This window comes from Aphelocoma coerulescens, chromosome 1, assembly GCF_041296385.1.
Source record: "Aphelocoma coerulescens isolate FSJ_1873_10779 chromosome 1, UR_Acoe_1.0, whole genome shotgun sequence".
Taxonomy (NCBI): domain Eukaryota; kingdom Metazoa; phylum Chordata; class Aves; order Passeriformes; family Corvidae; genus Aphelocoma; species Aphelocoma coerulescens.
Window position 1 is genome coordinate 116,200,583 of NC_091013.1, and position 16,862 is coordinate 116,217,444.

At 36.9% G+C, this 16,862-nt stretch overlaps 1 protein-coding gene across 10 annotated transcripts in view; it reads right to left on the bottom strand.

Moving 5' to 3' along the window:
- LOC138116373 (ephrin type-A receptor 6) overlaps positions 1–16,862 on the bottom strand; it is a 320,669-nt gene that overhangs the window by 69,544 nt on the left and 234,263 nt on the right. For 8 of the 10 annotated variants that reach the window (XM_069025664.1, XM_069025696.1, XM_069025678.1 and 5 more), the window contains 2 exons: positions 14,686–14,871; positions 41–163 (listed from right to left, as the gene is read on the bottom strand). In XM_069025664.1, the coding sequence (XP_068881765.1) occupies positions 41–163; positions 14,686–14,871 (309 nt within the window). Of the gene's footprint in view, positions 1–40; positions 164–14,685; positions 14,872–16,675; positions 16,744–16,862 lie in introns of those variants that run through there. The other 2 variants (XM_069025637.1, XM_069025670.1) reach the window with 2 other exon arrangements.

The following is a 16,862-nucleotide window of genomic DNA, read 5'->3' on the forward strand; positions in this document are numbered from 1 at the left end:
GGAAAAAAACTGATGTGTGGGAATAGGCTGGAATACCTACCAGAGGAAATGCTGGGGGGTAAAGATCCACCCCCTGCCACTGGATGTGGGGCCAGGATGCTATTTAAAAATCCCGCCCTCAGGAATCTCGAAAGAGACTTCACCCCAATGGTCGGAAAGGATCCTTGCAAAGAAATAAAAATGATCATTAATCAAATGACTTGTTCTCTGGCTGACAAAAGAAGCTGACTGTTTAAAGAAAGAACAACCAAATCTCTGCAGAGTTAACGGTGGTTTCATGGGAACAGATTTCATAAAAAGCAGTTAAAAGCCTTTGTTTGCTTTTTAACCAAGTCATACAATACACAGCTTTAACCAGAAAAAGATTTTCTGCATCGTTTGCAAATGGAGAATTCCAGTACTTCTAGAAGGAATAGAAAAATTTGGTGTTTCAACAGCAAATTGCACCCGTGGGATACTCACAATGCATTCCAAATGACTCCACCATAGAGGCATGTTACAATTTTGTGTTCAAATCAAAGACAGACCAATAGAGGTGAAGCTATACCAGCAAAGCTGTTTAACACCAGTAATTTAAAGCTACCTGACAAAAGTCATGTCAGGCAGGGGGCAAAGGGGAACCAGAATTTGCAGCTAAAATACTGAATTCTGTGTCAAGGCAGCCATGTCAGTCAGAGCTTCTGCCAATCTTCCAACCCCTTTCAATATATTGATACAGGCAAAAACCAGGAGTATGGATGATGCCCAAAGATTTTTATATATTCTTCACATATTTGTAACTTTTTGATTTTAGGCAACATGGACATGGCCCCTTTCTGCTTTGCTCTCACCAGAAGCTCAACACATGTTATGCTTTCAACCTAATAAATTGTATATTCTTCTCATCGCCTAGATGTACAGTTTTATTCCTGGAAACAATGATTATCTCATCCACCTCTTTTAAAACAAATACTTGTGACATATCTACTGTAGTGGTGAGAAATGAAGATGCTTTAGCATTTGATCCACTGTTTCAGCTTTCAGCCTTTGTACAGAGATCTGCAGACATAATTTCAACTTCCTCATGTTAGTGCTCAGTGAGTGCCAGCATCAAAGATGGATCTGAAATGACATCTCACTTAAAAACACAGAGTCAAGATTCTCCCACCTGGCAATAAATCTAAACTGACAATCAGAATAATCTGTGTATTTTTGCAAGTGCATCAAGTAAGCATCCATCCAAAAATGTAGGCAATTGCAAGTTTATTTTCCTCATCTTGCAGATATTTCATATTTGTTCTTTGAAGAGACAAAATCATCTTGATCTTTATATACAATGAGAAAAATAAATGGCCCTCAACAGTTGGGATTTTTTTTTCCCACTAATAAAATACACAGGGGAAAATTTACCCTCAAAACACACAGGAACTTGCTGAATTTAAAGCAGCCTAAGAGAGCTTTGAGTTTTTTACTTTTATTTTCAAGCAAGAGTTCTATTGTTTCTCCTCAATCCATCTGTCCTTTAAATTTGTTAATTAGACATGGTGCAGTCTGTGGAAAAAGAATTAATTTAATTGGTGATCTAGATGCAGTGCTTTTATATTTGATGGCTAAAGATAAGTTTTCCCTCTGGACACTCCAGAGAAGTCTTTGGCATTCCTGTAAAAGTGTTTCCAAATTCCATGGCTTTCACTTTAAAATATTTGCAGAAGTGATCATGGACAGACAGTATAGAATGCAATACACAGAAATTCAATTTTAAAATGGAAATTTTTCCATTAACTCCAAGATGTTTGGTACTAAACAGCATCTTAAAACATAAAGGCTAAATAATGAACATATGAAGACTTCCCAAATAGAACACTGCTTTTCTGTTTCAAAAGATGAATTATACCAACCATAAAGTCCAGCCACTGAGTCACACAACATATGTACAGACCTTCAGAAAAGCCAAACAGCTTGAGCTTCACCATTGACATTCTCCTCTATTTAAATGCTGTTAAATGGCAAATAACTCTAGTTTCCTAGCAGTCTTACAAGAAGTTGCTTTGTTATGCAAAGTAATGAAGACAACCCAAATTTATTTCACTCATCGTACATATTCAGAAATAAGAAACAGGGAGCAGCGAATTTTAGAGCAAGTAAATCTGTGAATACTAAGAAGAGAGCAAGAGGGCTAAAATTATTGAGCTTTTATAAGCAGCAAGTAACTAAAAGAATATGTATAAATAACACTTTTCTCTCACACTCAGAAGTTAGGATTCAGTTGCTTAAGTGTAAATGCTTTGTGTCATTTGAGATGCTCTGAAAAATCGGAGACATTCCCAACTGAGTGGCAGACACGACACGATCTGCAGGAGATTTCCACTCTGAACGTGGCAGTAAGAAGCAAAGCAGCAGTTGGATATTTAAGAACAGGCACTGAGTGTCATTTTAGGCAACTCAATCCCATCCAAACAGTCTCCTGTCACCTCAGAAGTGTCTCTGACTAAGCAAAACACAGAGTTACAAGAACAAGGCCTCATTTAATCTCTTCTAGAAATCCACAAACAGCTTCTGAAAAGGACAAAGTTAGTAACATTCAGCCCTGACCAATATCCATCAACAAAAAAATGCACACAAGTGAGAGGTGAAAAGTTTGTTCATCTTAAAGCATGCATGGTCTTAAATTAAAATACAGCCCCAGAATGAATGGACAGGTGCTTTTTTTATCATCTGCACAATGTGAACAGGGCTTGAGACTCGATTACATGACTTTATACTGGGGAGGTGATCATCACTGCAAGTAAAGCAAATTAATTCTTGTTAAGCCACATCAATCACCACCAGATGGACAGAACTTTGATAAGAGCTTTGGGCATTTACAGTAGTTTAGAAATTTAGTCAAATATTTACTTGTTTGCATAAACATTCATGAAATACTTGAATGAATCACACAGAATCACAGAATGTCTTAGGTTGGAAGGGACCCCTGGAGGTCATCTAGTTAACCAGATTTCTTGAGAAATACCATTCTGTCAGTGCACATCATACAGAGACTCGTGCTTCCCACCAGCTCTGTTTTCTGCAAAAATTAACACTCATTTTTGCAGTGGGTGCCCTCACACTACTGGGGAGATCTTTTAGTACAAGACTCAAAACTGGCAAAAGGAGACAAGAATATTTAGCCACGATTCTTCAGTGCCCTCAAATACAGTTGTTATTTAGCAGTTTACAGTCATGGATTTATTGAGGAGAATACCCCAACCTCTCCCCACTCCATACACACGATGAACATTGTGTCAGCTTTACATGGAAAACGCATTAGTTACAATATTAGTTGGAAAAATGCATTGGAACTGTAGGAATATATGGCAATACTCAGAATAGCTGACAGTTCATGAAGTATCCACCACTTTCTGAGTCCTGTGATACCAGTTTGTAGCTCAGTGTAAATTCTTCTGTTTCACAATAATTACAGCTAAGTGCCTGAGCTCAGAGGCAGTGGGGGAGTGCTGAATCAATTAGCCTGCCTTCCACCTTCAGCTGTTGTTCCAGGGGGACTATCATCCCACAAACTGTAGAATTTGATAGGGAAATCACTGGTATAGCATCCTAAATTGGCATGGGTTTAGCAGGGTATTATCCCACTGAGCAGAAGGGCAGGAGTAGGTGGCTGGGCAAGGGAAATCCATATGCTTAGTTCAGCTCCAGAGCACAGACATTAATTCACACCCATTTATTGGCACTGCATGGTCACAGCCTGGCCAGCCAGGAGGAACAGCCACTTCTCCCAGACCACATCCCATGGCCTTGCACCAGGGACAGAACTGTGCCCTGTTCTTTGTCATTGCTGATTTTCCTTATTTATTGCACTTCAAAACTTTCTGCAGGTGGAATTGACCACTTCAGGTGCTGTGTACTTCTGACCATCTAACAGCTACAAATTCCAAAGCAGCTCTTTGGCTGATTAATTTAATAAATTGGGATGAGAAGTTCTAGAGAGGTCACCATTAACTTCTGCTATTTGTTTTTACAAGTGCCATCTCTTTATTGGTAACATCCAAAGAAGACTTTAGTCTGTTGTTCTTTTCCCATGGATTTTGTTTGGAAAAAAAAGGAAAAATGCACAGTTGGTGTATTTAATGTAAAAGGCCCACTGATATTGGTTTCTATATAGTCAGTTCTCTTTATGCTTTCCATGCAGGGATTGTAAAACTCAGCAAAGAGAAAGTTCTCAGACACTCTGCAGATGAAGGCTTTGGGGAAGTGGGGGCTATAAAGAGCTTTTGCATTCAGATTGGCAGGAAGCAACTGGCTGTTTTCACTCCAAACTGCATTTTCATGCAGGTTGGGGTGAACATTTAGTAACAAAATAATGGAGGACAGAATGCAGAAAGAGTTTTCTTGCTTCTGCATAGGGGAATTATCCAATTTTATCACTTAATGTCTGAGAGAAGACTGACTTCTGTTATGAGCACTTTCCATTCTAAAATAAAACCTGGTTTTTATTGTTACTCGTGCTTCCTTGGGGAAGTTAGAAGAAGGGTTAGAACATTTCTTCCAAAATTATTTGAAATATATCCATTATGGAAATTACTGAAAACCAGTCAACTTTTCTCTCACATGATTTTACTGATTTATCCTTCCTAGACCATCAGGAATGGCACATTGCTTCATAATCTTTTATGAGGGAACATATGGAAGGTTTTTATAAGGAATGGCTTTATAAAACTTTGAAATTATGATGTCAGATTACAATTTTTAGAGCACTCAAAAGGTTTGACTTGCAATGGAAAGAAAAAAAAATCAGAAGCAGGGAAGAATTTTATCCCTGATGAATTTGTTTGATCATGTTTTCAGTACATTTAGGAAACATAAAACTTTTTTCAATGCTATAATCTTGAGATTTGGAATATATTCTTAATTTATTTTAGAGCTTTTTGACACATGAAAGCAAAGCAAAGGGTGATAGAGAGGTATGCCTAAATTTTTACCCTAATTATTCATATGTCTTGGAAAAATCTAATTTTCAAGATCACTAAATAATATTTTGCAACAGACATCATAAATATTAGAGCATAAAAAGAATTGACTGAAATTACTGTGGTTAACCCTATTGAAATCAGGTTTGGAAATAATAAAGCATTCCTGTGATTTGGCCTCATTTCTGAGGAACAGACCATCCTAGCCCAGCTCTTGGGGAATATATTTTCCAAAGTCCTGCTTTTCTGTATCAATGCCCAATTTCTGCTCCAGATGTAAATTTACAGGGTCTGTCTGGAAACATGGAGAAGACAAACACTGGGCAGGGCAAAGCTGCTGTTCAGGTCTCCAACCCAGCTGAGTTTCACCTTGAGATCCTTGTGAAAGACAATGCTTCCCTACAAACCTGAGCTCTCATTTCTTTACTGGCAGATGGGAATAAATCCAGAGGCAGGAATATTTACACAGAACAAGACAATTTTAGAAAACCTCAATTATAACAACTTTTGGCTTTACTTATGACTTCTCTGGGACAAAAAGCAAATGCTGAAAGAAGCTTACAGTTCCTAAGGAGGAACTGATGTAAGTTACAGAATATTTGGGGAGAATATCAACATCTAATTTAATTTCCCTTGCTGCTTCTAGACAAACAGGTGATGTGGGGGGGAAAAATGAGGGAATTGCTTGAGAAGAGTTCTACAAACACTACAGGCATTTATTTTGTGATGTGTTAAATGTCAGTGCACACTGAAATTCTGGTTGCTGGGAAGATTGGTGTGACAACATTAATATGATTAAGGCTTTTAACAGCAATAACAACTGCTGTGTTGAATCATCTTTGTAGTCTTAATAGAATAGTAATTGGAAATACTGAGCTTCTATGGGATAAAACTATGTATGCTTAAGCTGTCTATTAAATATTTTTCAGTCCTGCTAAACTGAAAATAGCTTTAGCACAATGCTAAATAAGAACCTGAAATCTTTATGTAGGGATGTATGATACCCAGAACACTGCTACAAACACTGTATGCTGTAGATTTGGATTTCATTATCGTGCATTCATTACTGGATGGAAAAAAAATACTTTAAAATTACAGTTTTTATGACAGAAAAAAACCAAAGCCTGCAATATTGGCCAAAACCTTTGCGATTAATTTTGTATACATCATTATTTCAGGGAATTATGAAGCCATTAATAATTAGCTACACGAATTCCTTTTCAGTCATCTTTTCATCATCCATTTTTTATTTTGGAAGAAAAAATCCTGGGTAAAATCTAAGCATTCCTATCCATGAAATTCTTCATCCTTTAAGGTAGGAAACTCCCATGTGAAATGTTGATGGGATAAATGGGATGGTTAAGAAGTTCCAGGGGCTTTTAAATTTTCAGCTGCCCATTTTCATGGTATTTCCATGAAAAGAAAAAAATTAGGTTTTAATTTTGTACTTCATGTTTAGAAATTACAGTCAGTTTTAATTGAATGAGTAGAAAGGCTTTTCATGGGTGACATCTGAAGATGAATGTGTTCATGCAGCCTGCTGTACATTCTGCAGTTCTGCAGCTAAAGCTCTGATTTTCTCCTCTTTTAGCTTTGCTACACTGTTACGGTGTGAACCAGGGGTAGGAGACAAACCCCACTTTTAGACAATAATCAGTACCACTGAAAAAGCCTCACTGTGTTCAGTTAAAAAAAATCAAACATTTGGGGCTGAGTGATTTTCTGTTAAAAAATGTAGGGTATAAATTGAGGATTCCTTTCACTATTGCCATTCATACCATTCACAATTCACACTTCAGTAATATCAATAAAATTAAGTCCACAGGTTTGATTTCCTTCCTTGTTACAAACACCAAATGACTTACTCAAATAAAAGATGCCAGGATCAGAAGTTGAAAGATTGCTATCATTACCATAACTGTGACTTGGAATGAACTTTTTGATTAGAAGTGCATTAAGTGCTGGTTTAGATTTACCAATCTGCATGTGAGAGAAAATCCTCTTTGCCTCTGCTCAGTGAAGGTGTCCCAGCCCACATCTGATAAACCAAGACAGGTTGTGGGCAGCTCCTGTGTCTTGCTGATGGGCCAAGGCACATGGACAGGAATTCTGTTCTCTTTTTTGAAAAATGCTGCTGACCAAAGAGAATTATCTGTGCTTGTTAATTATCTCCTTGGTGATACCGGTGTATTCAGAGGATTTTATTTCCAGCTCAAAGACCACTTGGTGTTCAGTAAGTGCCATATGGTAAAATATCTCTCATCTCATCTTCCTTGTGCTGGTTTTGGCAAGAGTGACTCTGGCAGGATGGATGTTGGGCAGTCATTGTTTACTTAGGCCACAAAATCACATTTTTCAATGCTTATAAAGGCATTCACTGAAAACTGGAAGTAAATTGCCAGTCTTACCTAAAACACTTGTATGCTGAAGAATGTGCTCTATTACAGCTGAGAGGAAAAAAGCAGAGAAAAGGAAAGAGGGGAGACTCATTTCCAAAGCAGGTAAATTAATTATTGTCAGTCTAGAGAGATATTAACAAGTTTGTGTTGTTTCAGGAAGAAAGGAAATCAATTATGTGAATTTTAGCAACAGCACAGTGATTTGTTTCAGATTTTTACTATTATAAAAATTCTGTACTATGCTTCTCTAGATAAAATATTGAAATGAAGTCATTACTTATTTGCTTTCAAATTTTATTCAGCAGAAATTACCTTGTTAAAGTTTAGTTGAAAAATGACAATATTTATAGATGAATGTTGTCATGAATCTATTTGGGAATGCCTGACTGAATACATTTGCTTCTTAAAATATGTTTACAGGATTGTCATTAACGTTTTGTGCTTATATTTAGAACATACTTAAACTGAATACTCTGTAACTTCACACCATCTATTACGATGTTTGAAAATCATATTCTTTTCTTTCCCATATTGCTTCTCTCTGTGTCTCCCTTAACAGCTTTATCATCCACTCCTGATTTATAAGCACTGTTTATCTGTGAAGAAATGTAACATTTAAGAAGCACTATTTTTTGCAAACTGATTTTCCAACCAGGAGTTTGGAAAGGATCCCAAAGTTTGCATCTAAGTGATTTATTCTTCTGGAACCTGAACTATGTATGTATTAAGAATCAGAAAGGTAATTATAGTCAGCAAAATGGTTTCTTTTCCTCACATTTAAGTCTCATGTTTCCATAAAATACAGTATCAGATATTTATATGAGAAAATCACCAATCCATATTTCAATCCTTCTTCTTGATATTAATCTGCTATTAAAGATATCTTAAGCTTGTTACCTTGCATTAGAAATTTGGGTGTGAGCCTTTAAGCTGTAGGAGATACCACAATGCAAACTTTCGTGGCAGAGGTTTGTATGGAGAGACTAGGCAGCCAGCTGGAAGGTCTATGGGTAATAATAAATAAAAATATTAATATTTAATACCAAAACCCAATAATGGTGGCTATTGAAAAACCCCACGTATTTAAAGATGAGTAAGGCAGTTTACATTTGAAACAGTTATTTCCTGCTTGCCAGAGGAAGGTGTAGCAGGATGCTCTGCTGGGATGGGGTAAAACAGCCTGAACAATGCCCTGTATATGCAGAGTTATCCCATGTCTTTTCCAATGCCCAACCACACATATATCTACTAGTGTGTTTTTGCCTCCATACAGAAGAACAAATGAATGTACACTTATCAAAATAAATCAAACAAATACAACTTGTGAATTGGGATTATTGACTGCTTTCTATACGCTCTTTAACCGCCTCACTCCTTTGGCTGTCAGCTCCCATTGCCATTGTCATTTATAATTGCTCTCATCATTGCTTTTATGGTTTTCCTGGACAGGCCACAGATCAGCCATGTTGTGCAGCAAATCTGCCAGCATAGTGCAATCTTGTCTCCCCCTGATATTCATTGGTCTTCTGGTTGCAGTTGTTAAAAAGAGCCCCAACCCTTCATATATCTCCTACACACTCTAAATATCTGGCCCTTTAACTTATTGTACCATATTCTTCTCCAGTTTCATGGCAGAGGAAGAAATTGCATTTTGTATTCGGGTATTTCAGATGGAATTGCAATCATCTGTGGTTAATAATAATGCTAATTATGAAACATGATGACCACGCGTTCCCTTCAAAAGAAAAGGAAAAACAAATAGTCTGGCCATTTCTTATCAACAGGACGTTATCTTTTTGTGGCTGTTAGTAGGAATGATTTTTGTCACCTCTTTTTCTCACGTCATCTCATGTCAAAGCATCTAAATATCTTTGAAAGTCAGGTCCTACATGTCTGAATACAGAAATCTGAAGGCAAAGGATCCAGAGGAAAGTAAAATCCTGCTTCTCTGGTGTAACCTACAAAAGCAGAATTATGGAATTTAGTTATGTTAGATAGTGTACCCTGGTCAGATTAAGCTGCTGTTAACAGGGTGTTACTGCTGACTGTTTGACAATGTGCTTTTTCTTCACTGCTTATCGCCCTATGAAAGATGTAGCAGCAGAATTGACAGTCATAATGCATGGCTTGCTAACTGCAAAAAGTGAAAAGCAGGACACAGAAATGTGCCTGATTTGAACTGCAGGAAACCAAAATGGTCCCTTGATTTTTAGAACAAAATTCTCAGAATGTAATGCATGAAAGACAAATGTAAATTTTTCCAGAGGTTTAAAAGCTAATTTTTTCTAAGTATACGTCATTCAGGATAACTGAGTATCATGGATTCTTAACTTTTGCCAGCAACCTTCAACACATGGATGCATGGTGGTTTGCATGTGTAATTTGAAATGTCCACACGGATTCGTGCATGTGTAAACATAGCTCAGGACCATTGATATTAATTACACTTCTTCCAGTACGAGTCAGGAAGGGTAACCTATTTTGCAAGAAGGCTACAGATACTTAGTGTTGTCTGTGTTATGTGCACAGCTCTAAATTTCAGCTCTGTACTTTGGATGATACTTGAATAAATTGAGCTCATAAATTTGGCTAACAATGCAGGTGGTGGCTGTGGATTTTGTATTAATTTGATGGCCACACCAACCCTGGATTCAGTAATGTGTTGCAATATTTATCTATGAATTAGGGTACAAAGCAAAATAAGGGGAGTGAGCCAAATTTCAATTTACAGCTCCACTTACTGAACAATTTATAACACAGCTGAGATCCTGCTGCTTTGTCTGTCATTATATGCACAACTACAATAATCTTTTATCAGAAAAATTCAGCTTTATGCTCACTTTATGCTGTGTAAAGTTCACTGGCTAATATGACACACATATGGTCGCACCACCACAGTGGACTGTCCATAAGCAACATTTAAACTTTGCAGAATCACACTTCCTGGGAGTAAAATTTCAACACAAGGAAAGAATATTGTCAATATTGCCACAAATTTCCTCAATCCTTTTCCGTAGCAACCAAATATACAACATTATGTGTACAATAAACACATGTACTACAAAATATGTCATCTTCTGAAATGGATTCTGAACTTCAATTAACAAGTGGGAGAAAAAGGCAACATTAGATCATTACAATAAAGGCTCAAAGGCCTAGAGCACAATGTCTTGGCTGAAAAAAGGAAAATACATTATGTCCTGAATTTTTGAAAAATAAAAAATGGGTCAGATATTAAGAGCTTCATACTATAAATTACAGTGAAAGAGGATCATCCTGCTGCTATGCCTCCCTCATGGACAAGGTAAGGTGCATTGATTTTAGGGCTTTTGTTGCACTGAATGGGTTATATGCAGTAATTTGAAAAGAAACTCAATGATTAAAGCTTTAAATTTCATCTGCAAGATGAGTGCCTGAAGATTTCAGAACTGAAATAGTCTCCACAATTTGAAAGCCACTAAATCAGAACAGTGAGGAGACAGTAAGGGAGTTGAAAGCGTCATTCCAAACTCAGGCTCAACGTCTGAGGATGTGAGTTTACATAGAGCCAGAGGTCTAGGCACTATCTTCATTTATCCTCCTTCTGTGAAGGGACTATTTTGAAAATAATCCTTCTGGAGAATACAAATGTACATAATGCTGTCAAAGAAAATGAATGCCTTAAAAGATTCCTCCTGCACATGTGGCAGGTACGAATCCTTCAGCAGTCAAAATCTGGAAATGAAACCAATTCCTTAGAATTGTTAGAATTTCTAACAATTGAAAGCTATTTAGGGTAAAGCTTGTGGGCAGGGGAACAAACAGATTAGGAATGTAATAAAGCCCTTGCATACATTGATATTTTGTATTGACGCAGTACTACATAGGACTGATTAGATTGTGCTGTAAACTATTGTGTAAGACACCATCAAGCTAAACTAACTAAAGATTCCAATTTGGATTTGTTCCAGCACAGTTACAACAGTCAGGGACCATTTTTCATGCCTTTTGTAGATACAGTTATGCTGTCTGATGTTTGCTGTAGGCATAGCTTTAATTTAATTTATAGACTTTTCATGGAAAGTCTTCAACATGATACAGAAATGAAGACACATCATTCTTTTCTAGAGTCCAGCTTTCAGTGTTGGTCACACATGTTTGCACTGGAGAAAGAAGTCATTGTTCTTACACCAGCTTATAAAATAGCAGCAGCTTGGCCACCGACATAAAACTCACCTGAGCATGCCTTGACACACCCAAAAGAGCTCCCAAAATTTTCACTGTGCTAACATGGCTTGAAAGGAAACATGGATGTTTTTATAAAGTGCCCAAGCATCTATGATAAATTTGCAAGGCAATCAAGCAGTCTTTTATGGCAAACCATGCAAGGAATGATGTTGTTATAACAAAACCGAACAGGAATAATGTTTCCCTTGTAAGTTCTGATTAGCAATACCAGTGGATCCAGATTCTGTGCCACGGTGTATTTGCCTTGGCCCAGCAAATTGCCCTTGAAATGAACTCCCTGCCAACAGAAAGCTTCTGCTACAGCAACTGTTCTGCCTACTGCTCTCTGTGATTAGGGATTGCAGCTAGGACAAATGAGAAACGAAGCAATAAGAAAAGGGAATTAAAACTCTGTTTCAGACCTGCTTTTGAGCAGGCTTAGTTTAGCATTTTTTTCCTCCTGTACACTACATATTCCACAGCAATTTTGAAAACAGTATAATTTAAAAGTTAACATTTGCTTAGCTGGTAGCACCAGATAAAAGCTCTAATTTGTAGTGAACCATCAAATTTGTTATTGCCCCAGTCAATAGCTATTGACCCGGGACAGCACTTCTGCTCATTACAACCAAATCCTTTTTCTTTTTTGTTCAATAGTCAATGACACTGTAATGAAAGGCACTGCTTACAAACTGATGCAATATGTATCAGCAACAGCTAGAAGTTAATGACTATTGGTTACACAGAGGAAAGCATGTGCTAAGAACAGCAGTACACATCTATTAACCAAATTTACTGCATCTGACGTGCCTTTATAGGTTAGTGGAACTGTAATGCACATCAGATAAATAGTTTCTGTTGTTATTGATCAATGTTTTAGCATAAAACACCTTTTAATCATGCTATCAACACATAAATAATTTGGCTAGGACAAAGTTTTGGCTGACTTTTACAGCACACCTTTCAGTTACATGAAATTTGGATTCTGCAATACTAGACTTAGTACTTAGGCAAGGCAACTGCTCTCTTCCAACCTGAAGTCATGTTATTCTCTAAATACCACAGATGGGGCAGTATAAATGTAAGGCAACACCCTAAAGATAAACGGGGAAGAGCAGAGTGCATGTGTCCATGGCTCGGCCTGCCTTCAGGCTCCCTCACTGTAGCAGAGCAGTGCTGCACAACCCCATCCTTTACAACTGATATAACTTGCACTTTCTATGCCTTGGGGTGAACTTTGTTCATAATTCATGTAGCCTATTTTCGTTCTATAATTATGGCTGTATAATTGTTTTATTTTTTTTAATCTTGCCTGGCACCAAAATATTTTCTTTCAAACTTCCACTACTTATTTTGTATCTGAGAGACACCTATTTTTATATGACAATGTGACTATAACAGTAATACCCACTATTTTTATATTACCTTCAAACAAACATTACATAACATTATTAAAGTTTGTTGACTCCTTGGTGAAAAGCAGAACTGCTAACGACTTTTTGGTTTACAGTTCTCTATAATTCCTTCCTGTAGAACCCAAACAAATACTCTAATATTAGAACATTGATTTATCTGCATGTTTCTCTTTTTTGAATGCAACAGTGATTTCTCTCTAGACTGATGATGAGACGTTACAGAGAGAAAATTTACAAATGTGGTGAAGATTAAACAATCATGCCATTGCCAAGGAAACCATACTGTACTCCCTATGCACCATTTAACTGGATTTAAACAATGCTTGTAAACCACAGCCCTTTGCCTTTTTCAGACATGAGACACACCCTGCAAGATGCACCACATGGATCCTAATCAGACCTGTGATACTGATTCATAAACTCCCCTGCTGGTGAGGACTGGTGGAATTTAATTGCTGATAAATTCACTTAAGTTCCTACATATTTACATCTCCTGACAAGATCTCCAGTGCTGCTCAGGCAGTACTAACTTGTGTTCCTGTTTGTTGTCACAGAGATGTTACTGACAGGAGAACAGTGGAGAGACTAAGCTGTGTCCTTCCTGCAGTACAAAGGGTTTTGTTACCTAGTAACTAAAAATACTTAAATAACAATAAATTTATCCTTGCAATACTGTGTGAAGAAAGAAAAAGATCATCTTAATTTAGAACCACAGAGAGACAGATTTGAACATGGTCAGGTTGTTCCATAAATCTACCGAAACTCCATTCCAACAACCAGAGTTCAGGAACTGACTTTTCCTCTTTGTTCTTAGTTTTTGTGTTTTCCAAACATAGCTTTTGGTGTTGTAACGAGGTGAAACCAGGAAATATTCATAACATATTTACTGTGTTTACTGTGATGGTAAGAGGACATTGCTTTATACACACAACACTTCCCTTTAAAAGAAAAATATAAATTCTGCGAATTAGTGAACAGCACAGCTTGGTTAAGACAATGAATAATTTTGAAAAGAATACACCATGATTTTTTAAATTCATTACTGAAACAAACTGGCATTGAGGAAACTACATGCATGTTAATTAGACTTAGTACTTAAGAGATAACTAGATATTTCAGCTTTTCAGAAAAGTCTGTAACACCACTAAACCTGATAGATTTCAGAGGCAAGGGATATCTCTTGGCAGCTGCAACACTTATAAAGTAAAACATTTCATAGACTATTCTGGAATTTTACTCAATCACTTGCAAGTGTACAACAAGTTACAAAGAGTTTACTTTTTATTTCTTCAAAATAGGAAATTCATCTCTTCTGGTACCAAAATCAGTAAACCTCAACCAAATAAATAACAAGACTTGTGCAAAAAGAAGAGTGTAGCTGGTGGTTTACAAGAGGATTTGACTTCATTGTCAGCTCAGTAACATTTATGATTTTCTCCAGTTGCCTATAAACAACCTCTTCATTCTATATAATAAAAACCTGTAAAGACTTCTCCTGAACGAAGATAATTTTTATTAAAAAACAAAAATGAAACATTTCGAACTGAAAAAAGACAGGCTACGCATTTCCTATTATGGCCCCAAACTTTGCAGTATCAACTGTCAGTGATTTGGAAGATTTCTTTCACACTGAATGTGGAAATAATGCTTAGTTTTGATACTAAATGATATAGAATGGGAAAGCCAGCATAAAACTATTAAGGAAAGGTACTAGTGACTTACTTTTTGTAACAACTCCTTCAAGGCGAATGATATTTGGGTGATCAAACTGTCCCATGATACTCGCCTCCCTCAGGAAATCTCTTCTTTGCCTGTCCATATAGCCACCCTTTAGAGTTTTAATTGCAACAGGGATCTCTCTTTTTCCTGGTGTCTTCAGACGTCCACTGCATACTTCTCCAAACTCCCCTTAAATAGATAAAATATCTGGTAAATAAGGCACAGTGCCTGTACACAAAAATAGTCAAGGAACCCACACATCCTGTAGAAGTGGACAGAGAAATAACGGATTGAATATTCAAATTTATGAGTGTGATCATATCCCAGAAAATCAAAATATTCAGCAGTACTTCGCAAGAAATTATCACCTTTCCTTTGTGCCACAGCAGAGATCATGGGACCTTGTACTGTGCCTGCAAAAGCCAAACCTTCAGCCCTCCCCAGTGTGGCTCATCTTGTTTTCCTTTGAGATTGAACATTGGTTTCAATATGTTTGTGATATATAACTGAGGAAGGAATGTAATGACATGTGGATTTTTATTCCACTGATGACAAAATATCTATGTAAAGTATCTTTTTATAGCAATATTTATCCCTAGGGGTGAAATGCATGAAGACCTGTATGATAAGAAAAGCCCTGAGACTATCAGAACACCTGACTATCCTCCAGGTGCAGAAAGCATTTAAAAAGTACTTTATGCTGTTATGACCTAGAAGAGCACTTGCATGTGATTTATTTAAATGGACTTCCACACCAACCTGAAATTAATTACATATTTCCCTGTTCAGCCAGCCAAAGGCCAACAGTCTCAGCAAACCTGGAGCTGTGTAATGAGAGGAATCTCAAAACTTGTTTCCTCTGATGTTTCCTCGTGTATGTAGGGCCTGTGAAGGATGTGTGTCTCCCTGCATTCCTCTTACACATTTACTAATTCAGTTTATATGGAAATCACAACTTTCCATTGATCTTGAAGTCATGCAGAAGTTATTTAGAGGCCCTACCAAATACATTCTTGGATGCCTGCAGGTCAGTTTTCAATGGGTCTTAATTCAGTAAATGAAAAACAATGTTCACAGGAATATTACAAAGCATTTCTCAGTGCAGGTTGCTCTCACAGCAAATCTAAATTTTCTACCCCAGTCATTTTGGAATCAGGACTGCTAAAAACCAAAAAAAGCAAGTAATGAACAGATATATATTTAACTGGGAATTTAACACTTCATTGAGTGCTGTCTGAATTAGTTTTCCCTAAACTTTAAGGACAGAAGTAAACAAAAGAAAGGAACTCTATTCTGTAACAGCTCATCTTCAGATATGAAAGAAATCTAGAAGAGAGGGACCTTAAAGGCACAACCTTAACTTCAGAAAATTATGACTCCCTGATATTACAGGATTAGAATGGATATTGTCATAAAACTTTTATTTTATTAGGTTCTGTCGCTTCCACTAAAACAAAGCAAAGTTTTATTAGTCAATGAGATCCAGGAAGAGTGGAGGGATGAAAAGAACAATTTCATAGCTTGTCTTTCACTTCAATGACAGAGGCATCATCAGGTACAGGAGTAAAATTAAGAGATGATGAACATAACCTCTGAATAAATTAGCAGCTTCCTGAACTAAAAAGTTCCAGCTAAAAAGAGTCAAGTTGTCCCAGGTCTTCTTCCTACAGTTCTCCTCACCAATTCATTTCTACCTAATTTCAAAAAATATATTAAAGATGTATGCAAATACACAATATGTGAAAATATGTCATTAGAGTAATGCTCTGTGAATCTTTTGACAAAAGGGTAAATTGTGTGAGGATTTTCCCATATGATTTTGCCCCTTTCAGCTTTAGAAGGCTCTCCTTTAAAGGTTGCTTGCCTGTCTACTGCCACTGAAAAAGCAGTAGCTTATTTGGACTTGTAAAGTCCTCCCATAAAGGAAAGCCATGAAACCTGAATGTTTTGCAGGAGATATGGTCTATCAATCTTCTATTCTGTGACATATTCAGCAGGACCACAACACATCTCTAAAGCCATGACCTTATTGCATCTTGCTGTTTTTTCAAGCTTAAATGCCTAAAATGAGAAAAATTTCCAATTTATTTCTCTTGGTGAAACAGTGAAAAACAAAAATACTAGAGCATAGAATATACCATTTTGCTACTACAAGATTATACAAGAGTAATACAGCTTCA